General features: G+C 36.0%; 1 protein-coding gene across 2 annotated transcripts; it reads left to right on the forward strand.

The window, feature by feature from the left end:
- The first annotated feature begins 3,722 nt into the window (after window positions 1-3,722).
- Window positions 3,723-18,605, forward strand: LOC142614274 (uncharacterized). Of its 2 annotated transcripts, none has more exons than XM_075786858.1 (15): window positions 3,723-4,302; window positions 4,912-5,039; window positions 5,140-5,211; window positions 5,287-5,400; window positions 11,291-11,359; window positions 11,451-11,507; window positions 13,637-13,690; window positions 13,812-13,874; window positions 14,057-14,119; window positions 14,250-14,414; window positions 14,491-14,646; window positions 17,191-17,271; window positions 17,387-17,448; window positions 17,605-17,753; window positions 18,301-18,605. In XM_075786858.1, exons 1-14 carry the CDS (start codon window positions 4,107-4,109, stop codon window positions 17,684-17,686), a joined length of 1,362 nt encoding a protein of 453 aa, XP_075642973.1. In that variant the 5' UTR covers window positions 3,723-4,106; the 3' UTR covers window positions 17,687-17,753; window positions 18,301-18,605. The 2 variants fall into 2 exon arrangements, with proteins under 2 accessions (XP_075642973.1, XP_075642974.1); XM_075786859.1 differs by having other exon boundaries at window positions 3,742-4,302; window positions 11,291-11,350.

The raw sequence follows: 18,605 nt of genomic DNA on the forward strand, positions 1-18,605 counted from the left end.
AAAATCTCACACAACATAATCATTAGCTCATAAAACAACTCTTATAGCACCACCCCCCCCCCCCCCCCTTCCTCTCTCACTCTACCCCCTTAAAGGGACCAAAAAGTGTCATCAAATAAGAAGCATAGTTTGATAGCCTTGTAGCAAGCAAACAGTAAATCAAATACCTGTCAAGTCGACTCTCAATCTCAAGATGCAAAAAAATGAAAGCAAAGATATATGACAAAGTCATTGGCCAGGACCTTGAGTATCATCCAACAATAGGCTAGTTTCCTTTCTCGTTCCCCCTTCTAAGCCAAATGCTTGGAAATAAAATTTCATCTCTCTTTCTTCCCTTCCTGCTCCATTTTTTGTTAAAATAAATGAAGGGAGAAAAAAAATGTAAAGGAGAGAGCCAAAGTAATGTTCCCCGTTATTGGCTACATCTTTACTATGTTAAATTATTATATATACAATGAACTACATACAATACACACACATGAGCTGGGCTAAGCTAACTCTACATGAGCTTACCCTAAACATAAGAAGTAACCATATATCTTTAACAGTGCCCCTCATAAATGTAGAGGCTTGATCATACCTTGAGTTTGGAATCTAAGACCATGAAGATGCCTTCAAAATGATCATGAATAATCAAATTGAAATTGAATGAAAAATAGACTAACCACAATTAGAGACGGAACTATGATCAAAATTTAAGGGGGGTCAAAGCCTCAATAATTTAAAAAAAAAATACAAATTAGCATATATTTAATGTTTAAAAAATATCAACAAAAGAGAGGAGAAACAAAATAACTGTTTATTAATTCATTTTAAATTAGTAATTTAAAAATATAATTCAAAATTCTTTTAAATAACAAAAATCATCTATAGTTGATTTTGTTGTAAACTTTGTAACAATTTCCCATTCAATCATAATTTTCTTTTAATTAATGATACATGAATTTTTAAAATTTATGTAGTAAAATTTGTAATACTAATGACTATACACTACACATTGGCACCCATTTGTTAACGCAACTATTCAATTCCAAATTACCTCACATAAAATTAAACTAATTTACTAATAAACAACCAACAATAACAAGTAAGTAGTAAGTTAAAAAAATTAAATATTTTAAGTTAAAAATTAATTGCCAAACACACCTGCCATCCCACCCCACACACTGATTAATGGTCATCCACGGATCCCACTCTCACTCACTACAAGTACATTAACTTGGTTTGTAATTTATATTCATCTTTCTTCTTTTTTGCTTTACACATTTTTTTTTTCTTTTTAGCAAAAATAGTCATATCTTTTTCACAAAAATTCAAATAGTCAATCTTAACACTTATAAAAAAAAATAGCTTGGATCTAAGAAGAAAGAGTAAGAAACAACCAACACAATAACACATACGTTGTGGTATAGTTGTTTGCGAGTTGGGTTTTATCATTTTCATAGGTTAACTTGTAACTTATTGGGAGGAGGGGGGCCAAAAATAATTATTTTGGACTCAATTGTTAAAGTATTCATTAAATGTGTTGTATACTATTAGTATTTTTTAAAAATTCGGGGTCAGGGTGGGAAGCCATGGCCCCCTCAGTCCCTTAGTAGTTCCATCTCTAGCCACAATGCATAAATAACCGCATAGATAACTATCCATGGCAATGAACAACGATAACAAATGAATATCAAAATATGGTTCCAAGGCGAAGGGGTTAATAATGGTTGCACCAATAACAAAAAAAAAAAGCTACTATGGTCAAAGGACAGCTACACTAATTATACAAAGAATATCGGCAAATAATGAAGTTGTGTGCTGCATATGTGAGCAAGTTAGTGAATTTCACCTAAATTGGACCTTCAAAGAATGGGAGACAAGCCAATCTGTGTGGCTTCGGAGTTTCATAAGGGAAAATGGACCCCAATATCATCTTATCTAAATTAACCAAAATAATACTGTATAATTTCAGTCAAAAAATATATATATATTAACTACGATTTTTCACTAACATGAATTAGGGACAGTGGGCCTGACTGGAATAGAGCATGGGCCGTGGGCCTAACTGGTATAGAGCCTGCGCAACCCCACACACACACACACATATATATATATAATATTTTTCAAAATTCTTTTTAAAGGTGGTTTGTTAGAAAGTGTACCCAACTAGCCAGCTGTCTTTTTCCTCTTTATTTATTTTGTTTCAAGGTAACATTGTAGTTGAGCAGCAAGAGTTGACCCTTCAAATTATATGGAATGTATGAACTAATCAAAAAACATTTTATAAGTTAAAGTTAATAAAATTTTCTTAATAATTTTTTTGATGAAATTGTCTTAATAATCAAATGAATCACAGGACAAAAAAAGCATTTATTTTATAGCATGTAACATATGTTGAGTCATTTTGTACATACATAATATATAGAGCATGATTTTTTAAAATTAAAATATAAAATTATAATAGACAATCAAAATACTTATAAATAGTAATCTATATAAATTAAAAGGATTCAAAAAGTTAGTTATTATCTTTTTTATAGTTAAAAATACTCCTAATTTAATTAACTTATCATTATTCCATGGGGTTAAAATAGTAAATTGAAAAATATTAAAAATATTCCTTCCTACTTCCACTACCCTACTTTCTTATAACTCAAAAATTAAATTTTATTTTAATTTCGTAGCTTTTTGAAACTAAAACTTTAGTTGGAGTAGTTTTTATTTTATTTTATTTAGAACAAGTTAGAAGTCAAAGTAGTATTTCAAAATTCTTGTAAATATAGGTAATAGATTTATGCTTTAAGTAAATCATCCTACATATTGATAATTAACTTGATTTTTTATAATAGAGTTTCATTTAAAATAAATTATTTTAATTATTTACGAAACGCATAGCAAAACTATTATATGATATGATATGTAACACATACCTAATTTGATAGGATCAAGACTATTATTATTTAATAAGTATTTTTCTTTAATACTAGCAAATAGGATTGAGCCCCCTCAAAAAAAAAAAAAAAGGGATTGAGATCAATTGCAATTACATCACTTTCTTCACTTTTTTTTATTTTTTATTTTTTATTTTACATTTTTAACTTAAATTTTTTTATTTTATTTTTAATATTTTTTATTTAATGGTTGAGATTGAAAGTTGCTTTTTGTAACTTTCAATCTCAATCGTTCATTGCTATTGTATCAGGGTATTGTACCTGATCTCAATCCTAACAAATATATAGTTTCATATATGCACAATCATAATAAATGTTTATTAGTAATTACCAAAATTATTAAATATAATTAGAAAAAAAAGAAAAAAAATCATATTTTGTTAAACTTTTTATTACATTGCACGGATTCCCGATTAGTAATAATATATACCATAATTATCAAATTTCATATTTAATATTTCATAAATGAATACAATGAAGATTAATTCCTATTAATAATTATCATAATCATCAAGTTTCCTGATTATATACAAATAAAAGAGAAATAAATCATTAATTTTTAGATAAGATTATAATTTATTGCACTGTTGTTGACTATAAGGTCAAAATACCAATAAATTTTTGGTGTCAAACGAGATCTGAACCCAAATATTCCGCTCAACAAAAAAAAAAAACCTTTACTAGGAAAACTAACTAAAAGCCACAAATTCTCCCAAAGCTTAAAAAAAGTAACTACTTTGTAGGAAAGGAAGAAAATAAAAGTCACAGAGTCCAAAATTGAAAAGTGAAAAAGCCTAATAAAAGGTCTGCGTTGTGTGTATTTTTGCCATTTATACTTCCAAACCCCAACTTCCACCAACCCAACCAAACAACCAGATTGAAATCTCCGTCAAGCTCAATGCAAAACCCACATTTTACACCTGTCACCACCGTCCGATCTCAATCTTAACCGACACGTGTCGGGTCCCCTTAAAGATCAACCGCCCGAACTCACAGAAAACGAAAGAAAGCAAATCTGGTTCGTACTGATCTTTGATATTTTAATAGGAGTAGACGAGTCGTTGCGAGAAGTGAAACACCAAAAACGCTTCGAAAATCTTCTCTCTCTCTCTCTCTCTCTCTCTGGGTTTTGTGGAGGCTGTGAATGTGTGTGTGAGATTTTCATCTCTCATGGCGGCCTCAAAGCTTGTGATTTTCTCAATCTTTCTAGCCCTAATTTTCACTCACATTAGGGCTGATGTTTCGATCGAAGGAGAACTATCGGACAGTGAAGAAGAGAACGCTAAAGTCATCAGATCGGACGGACCTGATTCCTCTGCTTTGAAGATCGAATTGGACCAACTCAAGTCCAAGATCCAAGCTCTTCGTTAGTTTCCTCCTTACTTCCGAACTTCACAGCTTTTATTTTCAATTTTTTTAATAAAATAATCTTTCTTATTGTTCTGTTTGGTTGCTGAGAAAACTTAGCCATTTTTGTTCGTGTTTAAATTTTATCCGTGTGTTGAATTTTACGCAGTAAGACTTATGAATTTTTGAGGAAATATTGCTTCGGTTTATTGTTGACTCCAGTTTACGAAGTTTCTAAGATTGATTTTAGGAACGATTGGTTTGTTTAATTTCTGTGATAGTGTAACTATGATGGAACAAAATTAACGGTGCTGTGTTTGGTTCTGTCGAAACTAATCTAGGTTTATTTTTACAATTCTAGGTTTCCTTAGTCTTCTGTGTTTGGTACTATATGACTTATATCATATAGTACAAACAATGTTAATCAGATTGTAACCTAAGTCACTGATAAAAATTTATGTTGTTTCTTCTGTTTAAAAAATGTTGTCGCTTAATTAGTTGGGATTAAGGTTTAGTTGAGTGGTGTTGAGTATCAGAGTATTGCGGTTGAAGGAACTTTTACAAATTGAAATGGATTCTATGTTTGGTTGTGTTGGCTGACAACCTTTCTCCATATCTGTTATTGTAGAGTCCCATTTTGATGAGAAGTCCAAAGAATTGAAATCAAAGGAAGAGATTATAGCGGCGAAGGAAAAAGTCATTCAAGAAAAGTCAGATAGCATCGCGTTGTTGCAGAGTGAGGTTGCTTCCCTCCAGGTGAGGCATTAGCATTGGACTTCCCAAAACCAATAACTTAAAATCTGTGTCAACAAGATTTCTATGTTATTACTTATTGTATATATATTTTTATTTTCAGAAAAAAGGAACGGTAGATGTTGAGGAGCGGATCGGAAAGGCTCATGCACGTGCAGGTGAATTAGAGAAGCAGGTAAGATATTGGCAAGCAAACAATTTACTCTGTTGAAAACCATGGTTGCTATATGATCTGTCATATTTTATACAGGCTGACAAACTGAAAAGGGAACTAGAAACACAAAATGAGGAGAAGAAGGCCTTCGAATCTCGGGTAAATGAAGCTGAGAAGAAAGTTCAAGAATTGAGTTCGAAACTAGAGAATGTGAGTATTTATTTGGCCAAATTATATATGAAGGCCTAACTTGTTATGGCTATGTTTCTCAGTCTTTCCCCATTTTTTGCCTTCTTGAAATATGGTTGCTAGTAGCATACAATGTTACAAAATTTAATCTCCTTTTTAACTTTTGCTTGTTGACGTTGTGCATCTTTTTTATAGTATTTAAGGATTGCTGTGCTTTAACATCACAGAACCATGTTCATGGAAGCAAGTCTAAATCTAAACTTGAATGGTGATCTGTACGAGATACTATCATTTGTCAGATCAAATAGCGGCGTTGGTCACATGTACTGAGGAAAATTACTTTCTTTTATACACTCCTGATAAATGAAAGAGAAAAAAAAAAACCTTCACGCCTACTTGAGGAAAATATTCTACTAACTTATCAAAAAAAAAATATTCTACTAATTTTATTGAATTTGTTCTTTCTTATACAATCTTGATACTTGAGCAAAATTACTTTTCCTCTTCCTCTTCGATGTGGGCTGAGTTTGGATTGGGCGTTTTGTGGCCACGTCCAGCGTTTTGCGTTTTTTTTTTTTTTTTCTTCTTCTGCTGCTGTACGGGTCAGGGGACAAAGGCTACTGTTCATGCACTGTGCATGAACAGTAGCCCGCTTTTGCTGACTTTTCAGCACATTTGTGGGTCCCGTGTACTGTTCACGGGACCCACAAACTTCACTTTACAGAATTTTTTTATTAAAAATGGGTCCCACGACACTATTCACACATTTTAAAATTATTTTGGTACAGTGTTTTCAGTTTTCAGCAATAAGCTCTATCCAAACGGACCCTTGGTATTTGGAAAACATGCCTTTAGCTTTTCTTCAAAATGATTTTAGAGTTTACTTTTGTTCCCTTCCTCTGTTATTTATTTTTATTTTTAGAAGCCTTTTTGTATAGTTATTTTTTTGACAAATGAGGATATCCAAACCTTTTCAAGTATCTAACTATTCCCTCAGATGTATGCAACCCTCCGCCCTTCCTCACCCCGCGCCCCCCCCCCCCCCCCCGCCACGCTTGCGTTTCCCACACACACCAGGTTATTATAGGGAGGGGTGGCCCCATGTTAACAAGAGGTTTTGAACCCAGGAACTCATGGATATCATGAGGCCTTAGGAACCACTTAGCCAACCCCGTGGGGTTTGTTGTATAGTTATTTACATGAGTGAATTAACATGGCACCAGATAGGCCTAAAATTCTGTTGCAGAACTCTCTCTCTCTCATCTGTTTTACTATTTATTTCTTTGGCTGAATTTGGACATGACTTCTGTATCTTCTATGGCATGAATATATCAGTCGTAACAAATTTTGCCATTAAGTGAGTTGGATATAGATCACTAAAACTTCCAAGTGCAAAAATGACTAATCTCCATTTGAAAATTAATGTACAATGCTCAATAAACCAAATTTTGAGTAATCATTCACTAAACATGCTCATTCTTTTAAAAGCGCGCTTTCTTTTTGTTAGTTGTGGACGGTTGAGGTCCTGTGAGGGAATGATGAGCCTTTAGTTGTGGTACCTTTGGCTTCTGAAGGTCCGTTGGAGTTGGAGAATAGTCCTATGAAGGAAATTGGGTGTAAGGAGAGGGTGGATAGTTGTCAACTATCACAATGGGTAATCAATAGGATAAAGGCTTTCAAAAAATCTGTGGGCACTTCCCTGGAAGGTTTTGAGGAGCAGATTACAGGATTGTTATTATCCATTGAGGCTAGTAAGAAAGATAGACAGAAACTTGTGGTGGGTGATCAAAAGAAGTTGGTTAAGTCCGGTCAGAAAGGGCAGCGGGAGTTGAAGAATTTGCTGTCATCTTTACATGTTGAGTATGATACGAATAAAGTAAGGAGTGCAAGTTCCGAGCGGGCGGTAGTGTCTTATCAATGAATGTGAAGATTATTTCTTGGAATGTTAGAGGGTTGAATGAGCAGGATAAAAGGCTCAGGGTTAGAAATTTGATTAGAAATTGGGGGCCAGATGTGGTTTGTCTCCAAGAAACCAAAATGGGGCTGATTAATAGAGCAGTGATTCGTAGCTTGTGGGGTGGTCAACATGTTGATTGGTCTTACTTAGGTTCTTGTGGTGCTTCTGGTGGGGTGTTAGTGATGTGGGACACTCGGGTAGTGAATAAAATGGAGGAAGCAGTGGGGAGATTTTCAGTTTCTTGTAAGTTTACAAGTGTGTCAGATCAGTTTGTATGGGCGTTTACGGGTGTTTATGGTCCTAATTTACACCGAGATAGGAGGCTATTATGGGAGGAACTCTGTGGCTTGAATAGCTGGTGGGATGTCCCATGGTGTGTGGGTGGTGACTTTAATGTGGTTAGGTTCCCTTCTGAACGATTGGGGTCTACTTCTTTCACTACTGCAATGAGGGAGTTTTCTAATTTTATCTCAGAACAGGGTCTTATTGATCTGCCTTTGCAAGGAGGTACTTTCACTTGGTCAAATTCTAGAGAAGTTGTTTCGAAGGCTAGGCTAGACAGATTTTTGTTTTCTGCAGATTGGGAGGACAAGTTCCCAACAGTTTCTCAAAGACGGCTGTCTAAATTGTGCTCAGATCATTTTCCAATTGTCCTTGAGGGTGGTTCTTTTCAGAGAGGGAGTAGGCCATTTAGATTTGAGAATATGTGGCTAAGGGATGAAGGTTTTATGGATAGGGTTCGGTCATGGTGGGATTCCTACCAGGTTCATGGTGCACCGAGCTTTATTCTGGCTAATAAATTAAAGCTCCTTAAAAATGATTTGAAAAGATGGAATGTGGAGGTGTTTGGTCATGTTGATGTTCGAATAAAAAAATTGTGGAAGGACCTTAGTGTTCTAGAGAATAGGGAGGAGAGTCCGGGATTATCAGTGGAGGAAAGGGTGGAAATGGGAAGAATTCGTGATGAGTTAGAGAAAGTTACTCTGTTGGAAGAAATTAGTTGGAGACAGAAATCTAGAGTTCTTTGTGTTAGGGAAGGAGACAGGAATACTAAGTTTTTCCATCGTATAGCTAATTCTCATAGGAGGGCTAATTCTATTGATAGGCTCATGGTGGATGGGGTGTTGTCTTCGGACCCTGCTGCTATAGCAAACCGTATTTCTCAATTTTATAGACAGCTTTACCTTGAGGAGGTGGCTCACAGACCTGTCTTAGATGATGTGGAATTTTCTAGCATCTCGGTGGAAGATGCAAGTTGGCTAGATAGGCCTTTTGAGGAAGGAGAAGTGTTTGAGGTGATCCATGATTTTAATGGTGATAAGGCACCTGGCCCGGATGGCTTTTCCATGGCCTTTTTCCAGTCTTGTTGGGGTGTTTTGAAACCTAATATTATGGCTGTATTCCATAATTTCCATTCTCAGGCGGTGTTTGAGAAGAGTCTGAATGCTTCATTCCTAGCCCTTATTCCTAAGAAAGTGGATGCTGTGGAGGTAAAGGATTATCGGCCTATCAGCTTAGTTGGTGGGATGTATAAGATTATTTCTAAGGTATTGGCTAATCGGCTTCGTAGGGTGGCACATGGTCTTATTTCGGATTCACAAAATGCTTTTGTGAAGGGCAGACAGATTTTGGATTCCGTCTTGATAGCTGCTGAATGTATTGATAGTAGATTGAAGTCAGGAGTCCCGGGTGTGCTTTGTAAGTTGGATGTTGAGAAGGCGTATGATCATGTGAGTTGGGATTTTTTATTGTATATGCTGCAACGTTGTGGTTTCTCAGACAAATGGAGAAACTGGATAAGATATTGCATTTCAACTGTAAAGTTCTCTATTTTGATCAATGGCAGCCCAACTGATTTTTTTGGAAGTTCTAGGGGGCTTCGACAAGGGGATCCTTTATCTCCATTGTTGTTTGATATTGTGATGGAGGCATTAAGTCGTATGTTGGATGTGGCTGCCTCTGCTGGGCAATTTTCAGGTTTTTCTGTGGGCGGTGTGGTTGGTCCATCAGTGATGGTGTCTCATCTCCTATTTGCAGATGACACTTTGATTTTTTGTGATGCTGAACCGTCTCAGATTGCTAATTTGAGAGCGGTTCTTACTAGATTTGAGGAGGTGTCCGGGCTTCATATTAATTTAGGGAAATCTGAGTTGGTACCTGTTGGTGGCGTACCCAATTTGGAGGCTTTGGTGGGTCTGTTGGGGTGTGGGCAGTCTTCTCTGCCCTTGAAATATTTGGGCCTTCCTTTGGGTGCTAAATTTAAGGACTTATCTGTTTGGAACCCTATTCTTGAGAGAATGGAGAGGAGATTAGCAGGTTGGAAGAGAATGTATTTATCTAAAGGGGGTAAGGTGACCCTCATTAAGAGCTCACTATCGTCCTTACCTACATATTTTCTTTCTCTTCTTCCTTTACCAGGTAAGGTGGCTAAGCGTATGGAGAAATTACAGAGAGATTTTTTGTGGGATGGGATTGGTGGTGAACCTAAAATTCATTTAGTTAATTGGGCCAAGGTTTGTAGGCCACTGAAGGATGGGGGGTTGGGTATAAGACAGTTAGGTAATTTTAATTCTGCCTTACTGGGTAAATGGTTGTGGAGGTATGGCACCGAGATTGATGCTTTATGGAGAAGGGTTATAGAGGCAAAATATGGGAATATTTGGGGTGGTTGGTGTACGAAGAAGGTGACAAGTCCTTATGGGGTCAGCTTGTGGAGATATATTAGAAGTGGTTGGTTGAACTTCTCTAAATTACTTGTTTATGATGTGGGGGATGGTACTAGAGTGAAATTTTGGAAACATGTGTGGTGTGGGGATTGTACTCTCCAAGAGGCCTTTCCGGAGCTTTATTGTCTTAGTAGGTCCAAGGATTCCTCAGTGGCTGAAGTTATGGGTTGGTCTGCTGGGAGGTATCATTGGAATGTGCAATTTCGTCGTCCTCCACAAGACTGGGAAGAAGAAGCCTTTGATCGGTTTATGGGGCTACTTTACTCCTCGTCAACAAGAGGGTTTGGACCAGATAGGGTATGTTGGAAGCCTGCAAGGAATACAGGTTTTGAGGTTAGAGGTTATTACCGTTCTTTCTACCCTCATAATCTTGTTTCCTTTCCCTGGAATATGATATGGCAATCAAAGGCTCCTCCAAGAGTAGCCTTCTTTTCTTGGTCTGCTTCCTTAGGTAAGATTTTAACAACAGACAACCTTCGTAAAAGACGAGTGATTGTGATTGATTGGTGCTTTATGTGTAAGAAGTGTGGGGAGTCGGTGGATCATCTTCTACTTCATTGTACCATAGCTTGGGAATTGTGGTCTTTGGTTTTTTGTTTGTTTGGCATTCAGTGGGTTATGCCTCGTACTGTTCTTGAGGTGTTTGAGGCTTGGCAAGGAAAGTTTGCGCGACATCGTCACATTGATGTTTGGAAATTAGTTCCTCACTGCTTGATTTGGTGCATTTGGCGAGAAAGGAATGCTAGAAGCTTTGAGGGCTGCGAACGCTCTTTGATAGAGATTAAGTCTTTCTTCTTACACACTCTCTTTGAATGGAGTGTGGTTTTTTCTCATTTTTCTTGTTCTTCCTTTTCTATTTTTCTTGACCGTTGTTCTTTTGTTTCTTGATTTTTGTACCCATAGTACATCCCCAATGTACTCGGCTTGGCGACTTCTTTTTCATTATTATTAATAATATTCTTACGTTATTTATCAAAAAAAAAGAAGTTAAGAAAATTTGTGACGTTCCTGTGCCTTTTTTTTGGCTAAAAGAGATTCCAAGTGCTTGAGATCAGGTTATTGCATAATAATTTTTTTTTTTTCCATATAATTGACTGTTTATTATGTTACACTTACATATTCCTTTGTATTCCACTTTACGATTTTATGAATCACATAATTTGAAATTTTCTTGATATTATCATGTGGGGGATGGTTTATGATGTCAAACAATGTCTTCTTTTTACAGCTCCAAAAGACTAATGATGAACAGAAGAGCAAGATTCGGAAATTTGAACGTGCTCTAAAGGTTGCTGAGGTACTTCAGTTAGTGCTTACAAAAAATCTCATTTTATGTCAGATTCTAGGTGATGGTTCTTATGTGTTCCTCTTTTTTTTTTTTTTTTTAGGAGGAAATGATTAAGTTCAAGTTTGAGGCCACTTCAAAATCTAAAGAATTATCGGAGGTAAGAAGTTAAACTGACTTAGTTTCTCATGCTCTCTATTTCTCTATTGCTTATTGATGTAGGACAAATTGTTGAAATTGTTTGTGCACTTGTGGTAGGCTTGGGTTTGGAGGATTTGTGGATTTATGCTTTAGAGCCTTTAGAAAGAATGGTTAGGGTTCAAGAATGACTAGGGTTTTGTAGATAAGAGACAAGATTTGATTTAAGGTTGTAAAGAGGTATTAAGACAAAAATGTAAAGAGTTTGGAGCACTTCCTTATCAAAAAAATAAAGAGAGTTAACACTCTTTACCTTTTTTTGTAAACTAAACCCTAATTGAATTGAACCAAATCCTAATTGAATTAATCCAAATCTCACACACAGACCCATAGCTAGATGACCCACAACTGGCAATTACAGAAGTACGAAAATATCCTTATCTCTAGAGTAAGATGATGAGAATGTGAATTCCCAATCATTTATGTGTTGGAGAGACCATTTCCTTTTTTTGATAGGTAATCAAAGAAGTAATATTAATAAGAAAAAATAGTACAGGATGTTCATGATGATGAACAGTAAGATACAAAGAAAGAAAAACTAAGAGAAGGAAAATCTAAGGGAAAAAAAAAACTCTGAAAGAGACGAAGAATCAGTAAAACCCCAACAACGAGACCACTCAAAAAGGCTACGCTAGCATAACACCTTTAACTCATCCAAAGTCTTCTCCATGTTCTCAAAGGAGTGACGATTCCGTTCCAACCAAACAATCCACATTAAACACCCTGGAACCAAATTCCAAATATTCGAGTTATGCTTCCCAAACCACTGATGCCAACAAGATATCAACCCCGCCACTGATCTTGGCATAACCCAGTGGATACCAGAGAGACCATTTCCTATTTTTTGTTGAATCAATTTATTAAGCGCAGTCTGAATTAGGTGAAATCAAAGGGCATTACTTGAATGGTACTTCAGGCACAGGCAAAGAAATGATCAAAAGGGCTGTAGTTTCCAAACAAATAAAACATGAAATAAAATACTAAGAATCTAATTAACTACCATGGTCTTGTATTCTTGGGCTTTGCATATTTTTCCTCTAACTATGCTATGGTTGTGCCATCACTTCTATTCATGCATGGTTGTTTTTTATTTTAGAAGTTTGGGATAAAATTGATTGATTTTCTCTGCTCTTTTGAACTTGCAAATAGGCTATTTGTATTCTGGGCTTGGAAAGGTTTAGGTTGTGCTTGTCACTTTGTTCCATGAAATACTAATTTTTCTATATGCTCTTTTTTGTTTAGAGGGATGCCTATCAAAAATGTATTACCAAAGAAATGATAAAAGAATCCCTTATTTCACGCCACACTGAATTTTTTCGAAGAAAGTTTTAGGTTGTACTTGCTTATATCAGGGTTAAGTTATTGATGATATTTTGTAACTTTTGGGTTTTCAACAATAATAATGGTCTGTCCTCATTGTAACTGAAGGTCGTGGTGGAGGGGTTGGCACTCAACCTCACTGATCACATGAATACTGCCTTGTCCCTTAGGAGGTGATCATGGGCTTTTTAGTTTTTGGTATAGATCCCTTGATTGAAATACCCTTCTCACCACCGTTGGACTGATCACTCACTGCCATTGGCCTCTGCCACCTCCTCTGAGTCCCCTCCCTTGCAGCTTCCTGTGGTTCAGCTCACCCGTAGGATTAGGTGGAGAGAGAGATTTGTAGGTGTCTAAAAAATGAAAATGAGAGAGAAAGGGTGTTAGGTGTACAGAAAAGGAAAACTATGATGGCCAATGGGAGGCACCCATGTGTAAAGGAGAAATGTTAAGTGGATTGTTGTTGGTCAGGTTGGGTCTGTAGGTGAGTTTTTCTTTCAATGTCTAAACCTGTATCTGACCTGCCGCTGCATAAAAATGACTGGTCCTTGTTGGGCCAGTCAGATGGGTTGGGCTGTTTGGTTTTTAGTGATAGGTCTATGCATTCAGGCAATATTCTGTTAGACACATACTGTAATTCTAGCTGACATCGGAAGAAGCCAATCAATGCATAATATCTTGTATGGTTGCTGTTCTTTTCTTCTCTGATAGTTTGTTTGCTACAAAAAAGGTGTTGGAATTTGATTGCAAAGCTAATGCGATTTGTGTCAGGTTCATGGTGCATGGCTCCCACATTGGCTTGCTGTACATTTTATCCGTTGTCAGGTATGGTGCAGTTGTGTTTTGTACAATTGGCTTTTGTCTTTTGTCACATACTTATAAAAAAAAAAAGGGTTTCTTCACATGAATTCTAAAAATGTTTTTTTTTGTTTTTTGTTTTTGGCAGTCCTTCATGGAGACCCATTGGAATGAGCATGGCAAACCGGCCATGGATATTGTGTTCCAGAAGGTTTTTTTTTTTAACTGCTCATCCATGTTAAATATCGCACAGTTTTCTGACTATGTAATGGTGCCACTATTTTGTTTTATAATTAGTTTGTCTTGTTTAATTTTATATTGAATGACTGTTGTCCAGTCTTTCTTTCTCATGGTTTGTCAACAAATTTGCCTTATGCTTCAAATGTGTTCTAGGCCCAGGAGAAAAAGGTCCAAGCTGAAAAGTGGGCTGAACCTCACGTGGAAACAATTAAAACTGTAAGCTCTTTTTTTATAAGTGCCACTTTTGTGCTTTGTGTGTTTTGGGAATTCCAGTATCTGATTTCGTTGGTAATACATAACTAAACTGGGCATGTATTGTTTTCATTTTTTGTCCTGTCGCTTGAAGAAATGGATCCCAACTTTAAAGGAGCAGTGGGTGGTGGTAAAAACGAATACTGAACCACATGTGCAGTCACTAAGCAAGAAAACTATCGAAGTTTTTGAGGCATCAAAGAGTGCAGTAACTCCACATGTTGTCAGAGCACATGAATTTATTGATCCTTACTTTCAGGTATATATCATATTCTGTGCATCTTTCATCATCTTTTCTACTAATGCAAATCTGAAAGAATTCTTGCGTGTAACAGGAAGCTAAAAAGTTCAGCAAACCATATATTGATCAGATTGCAACTGTGACAAAACCTCATGTTGATACAGTACGAGTTGCTATAAAGCCCTATACAAAAAAAGTGGTTCATGCTTATGGGAAGTTTTTGAAATCTGCTACTACTTACCATCATCAGGTATCAGTTACTGCTGTTCCTTTACCACTAATTTGAGCTATTTCACTTATTTTAAGTAATCCACACTCCTCTAAAGTGCTGGTCATCTTTCTGGTGGAATTCGGTCATTATTATTATTATTTTTTTCCTTTAGGGGCCTGGTGGTAGGTTGCATCAATTATGTGTTTATCTCTTGATAGGATTGTTGAATGTAGACTTCAAAGCATTTTGAAATCCTTACTTTTTTTTTCTTCATTTTGTTGGAGACTGCTTTGTTGGGAAACTGCTAAAATATAGTTGCTATAGAAAAGTGCTTAAGATTAAGAAGTATTCTATGAGATTAGGTTTTCTTTCTTCTATTTTGGTATTATAGCTGAAGTTGGTAAAACTAGCTAAAAATAGCTACTGGCTAGAATTGCTTAAGTACTCAATTTTTGCAAACTTATCCCAATTCTAGCATTTTTTTTGCTGATAATTTATTTTAAAGTTACTCAATAAGACAATAACACCCTCCCTCGCCAATGATGTTGTGTGAGACTACTTCAGATGGATGTGTGTATGTTGTCTTGGAATGATATGAAGAGATTATTTAAATAAATGTTAATGAGCTCTAGCTCAATTAACACTCCTTCCTCCAAGAGAATGAGATGGAGGGTAAAGTCTTTGGTGCAAGACCCGAATGGGTATGTAACCTAGCAATAAAAAAATGCCAAGTATTTATGATGGTAATGTTTTTCTTCTCCTCCTCTTCTCTCTCTGGTTTGGATGTTTGGAATCCCAAAGCGCTAATCTTTTTGGGATCATGTCTCCTTGAGCTGTGACTTCCTTCAAGTTCTTGGTCAGCTGGTTTGTTTTGTTGCTGCAGGCTGCTGGATTTTGTGGGATCCATGTTATTCCCCATACCCCCCAAATTCTCCCCCTCACATTGTTCTCTCTTAACACACATAGCCACACACGTAAAGAGACGCATGCAGCGAATGGGAGTGGGTTCTTCATGCCTTCTGTGGTTCTGGCTTCATTTGTTAGATGATTGTAAAATGTTGTGCTTGGTCAAATGGCTGTTTTTTTTTTTTTGGTTGTAAAGTTGGAGGGAGTTTGCATGGATCAGTATTTTTTCTGCCCTCCTTATGAAATTAAAATTACAATATGTTAATTTCTACTAGTGTTATGCAAAATTAATTATAAGTTCAATTTTATTAATAGATTAATTAGATTGGCTGCTTCATTAGAGTGACTGCTAAATATGATTGATTTTAACTCAGTACTAGAATGTGATGCATTTTTCTTGATTTGACCATGATAGCTATGAGCAATGCATAAGTTTGGATTAATAGGTACTAATATATATGGTGTATACTATATACCATTAAACTGCATATATTAAATTAATTAAAAATAATTATGTGTTGATTATGTCAGAATATGGAATCACGATAAGATTCATCTAAATATGTCAGTATATTTCTCTAGGTTGCACCGACACGCCATTTTTGGCAAAGTACCGGTGTTTGACACGTGTCGGACACCGATAACGGTAAGACTCGCTGGACTCCGGTGTCTGAGCGGTGTCTTTTTTTTTTTTTTTTTTCCGACACAGCTCCAACATGGTCTGTTCTGGTCATTTCGGCCGGTAAGGAGGTTTCGGACCAGTACAAACAAGAAGAAAAAAGAAAAAGAAAAGGAAGAAGAAGATGAGAAAAATGGGTCTGTGACTCACTGACTGGGTCCCTAATGACTGAGATCTGTGCTCCAAATCTTTCATTTTTTTTTTCCCTTCTAAACCCTTTTCTAATTTAGATCCTATTCCTCTCCATTGTAGCTGCTGCTACATCTTCTTTATGTTCCTTCTTTTTTTCCTGCGTCCTTGGTTTCTTCATTGCTAATGCACTACAACTGTGTGCTTTCTGCTTTGTGTCTTTCAAATGTTCTTATCTAACTATTTAGTTGATGATGTCAGATGGTTAGGTGGGAGTGGTGTGGCAATTTAATGCACTTACTGTATATCTTTTGCTATTTTCGAGTCATCATGTGTCTATCTTTCTTTTTCTTTCATTCCTTCACTTCTTCTTTTTGGCTTTAATTCATTCCTTCACTTGTTGTTTATTGTAAATATTGTACTTTTTAAATTCAAGACATAAACGTATTTCATGTCTAAAAATATTTAAAAATATGCCTAAATATAAAATTTAATTAATTATTTAATTGCCATACCCACTCCGTGTCGTACCCTTATTTTTCAAAAATTGCCGTACCCCGTATCCGTATCCGTATCCGTACCCATGTCCGTGCCGGTGCAACTTAGATATTTCTCTTCTTCTTTTTTTCCCCCTTGATGTTCTAGTCACACCCCGTGAAGTGCTTTATGATGATTTTACTGTATTATGGTATCTCATGGCGTAGAAGCATCAAATTCTAGAATTTGATTAATATGTCCCCCCAAATTTGTTGGTTGATTAAGAAATCAGGACTCTATATTTGGAATTCTGGATATTACTTATATTGCTTTAATTGCTCATTCCTCTTGAGTTAGTAATATATTATGCTATTTTCTTATGCTTTGTTAAGATTCAAGCCACTGTACAAGAGACGTTGAAAAGGCATGAGCTTACAAGACCTCTTGCTACTAGAGAGTTGGAGTGGTTTGCGGTACGTAATGGTTGTGTATAGCCTTTCCTTTTGTGTATTTTGCCCCTGAAATATAATTATTCATTCTGTGTTTCTTGACACAGAACATGACTTACAAGTGAATTAAATGTTTCAGGCCTCTGCTCTGTTGGCCCTGCCCATCATCATACTGTTCAGAATCGGCTCTGCCATTTTCTGGTCAGTTTATTAATCAGTTCTTTTTAGCTCAGAATATCTGCCTCTGTCTCAATGGGTTCAAACACTTTTTTTTAAATGGTTGAATTTTGGTAAATATTTTTTTAAATGGTTGAATTTTAGTAAAAATTATGAATTTTATTTGCCTGCTTTCTGCAGCAAAAAGGCAAAGAAACCTACTCGAAATGGTCATACCAACCATGCACGTCGTAAGGCTAAACGTGGCCATCCAGACAAGTAGACTATGCAAAGTCATCCAATGGTCCTTTTCTATATTTGTTTCTGGTGGGGGGAGGGGACTGTCTAAGGTATGCCTCATCATAATCATTTGATAAGAGAACTCCATATTTTTGTGTTTCTGAATTCCATATGCCTGGTAATGAAATACTTTGCTGTATGCATAATGCATCTCTGTTTATCAGCTTTATAAGAAAGGAGAAGCTTTATTTATTATGGCAGTTTGAGATTTAGAAGCTATTTTTTTCCTCAATAAAGAAATATTAAAGAGGATCAAATGCTGTCAAGAGAGCTAACTCTGAAGTGGAGACGTAGTGCATAAAGTTATCTGGCACAAAAATTAGAACATGGTGGGAGACATTTAGGCTTGTAGGGGTTTTTTTTTTTTTTTTTTTTCCCATTACATAGGCTTGGAAACTTTGATCTATTGAAGAGTTGGTTTATGATTGAACTTCCTTGAATTATTATGATACTTACTGGTTGGTTATATGTATACATCAAGCATTTTCATGTTTAGTTTTGTTCATGTTGCTTGGCTGTATATATGGATTTGCTTTTGTTTTGCTGTCAAAGGCCTTTGTTTGATATGACTTAATACAAAAGTTTCCTTTACTGTAGGCTAGAGATGCACTCATTGCATGGGCTTGCTGGGGCTAACCCTCTCCTTTCCTCTGTGAACTTTGATGTTGTTTTTGAAGATCCTATCCGACAGTGGACTCCGATAATTTTGAAGATCACCCTTTTTTTTTTCTTTTTCTTTTTTTTGTGAAGAAATTTTTAGAACTTTTGTCACAATTGATAGTTAGATTTTTAAGAATTATATAAGTTCACGTACCACGGGCAGTGTGTTATTTATGTTGATAGCAGTGTAACCTTATTAGTATTTTTTTTTTTTTTAATTTAAATTCTTCCAAGTTCTAATA

The sequence above is a fragment of the Castanea sativa genome, chromosome 10, assembly GCF_040712315.1.
Source record: "Castanea sativa cultivar Marrone di Chiusa Pesio chromosome 10, ASM4071231v1".
In the NCBI taxonomy this organism is placed as follows: domain Eukaryota; kingdom Viridiplantae; phylum Streptophyta; class Magnoliopsida; order Fagales; family Fagaceae; genus Castanea; species Castanea sativa.

Excerpts from the sequence above, each read along its gene's own strand:
- LOC142614274 (XM_075786858.1), top strand. The coding sequence starts at position 4,107 with ATGGCGGCCTCAAAGCTTGTGATTTTCTCAATCTTTCTAGCCCTAATT. Across the intron at positions 5,212-5,286 it reads CAGGTGAATTAGAGAAGCAG|GCTGACAAACTGAAAAGGGA; the intron begins GTAAGATATTGG and ends TATTTTATACAG. Across the intron at positions 5,401-11,290 it reads TGAGTTCGAAACTAGAGAAT|CTCCAAAAGACTAATGATGA; the intron begins GTGAGTATTTAT and ends TTCTTTTTACAG.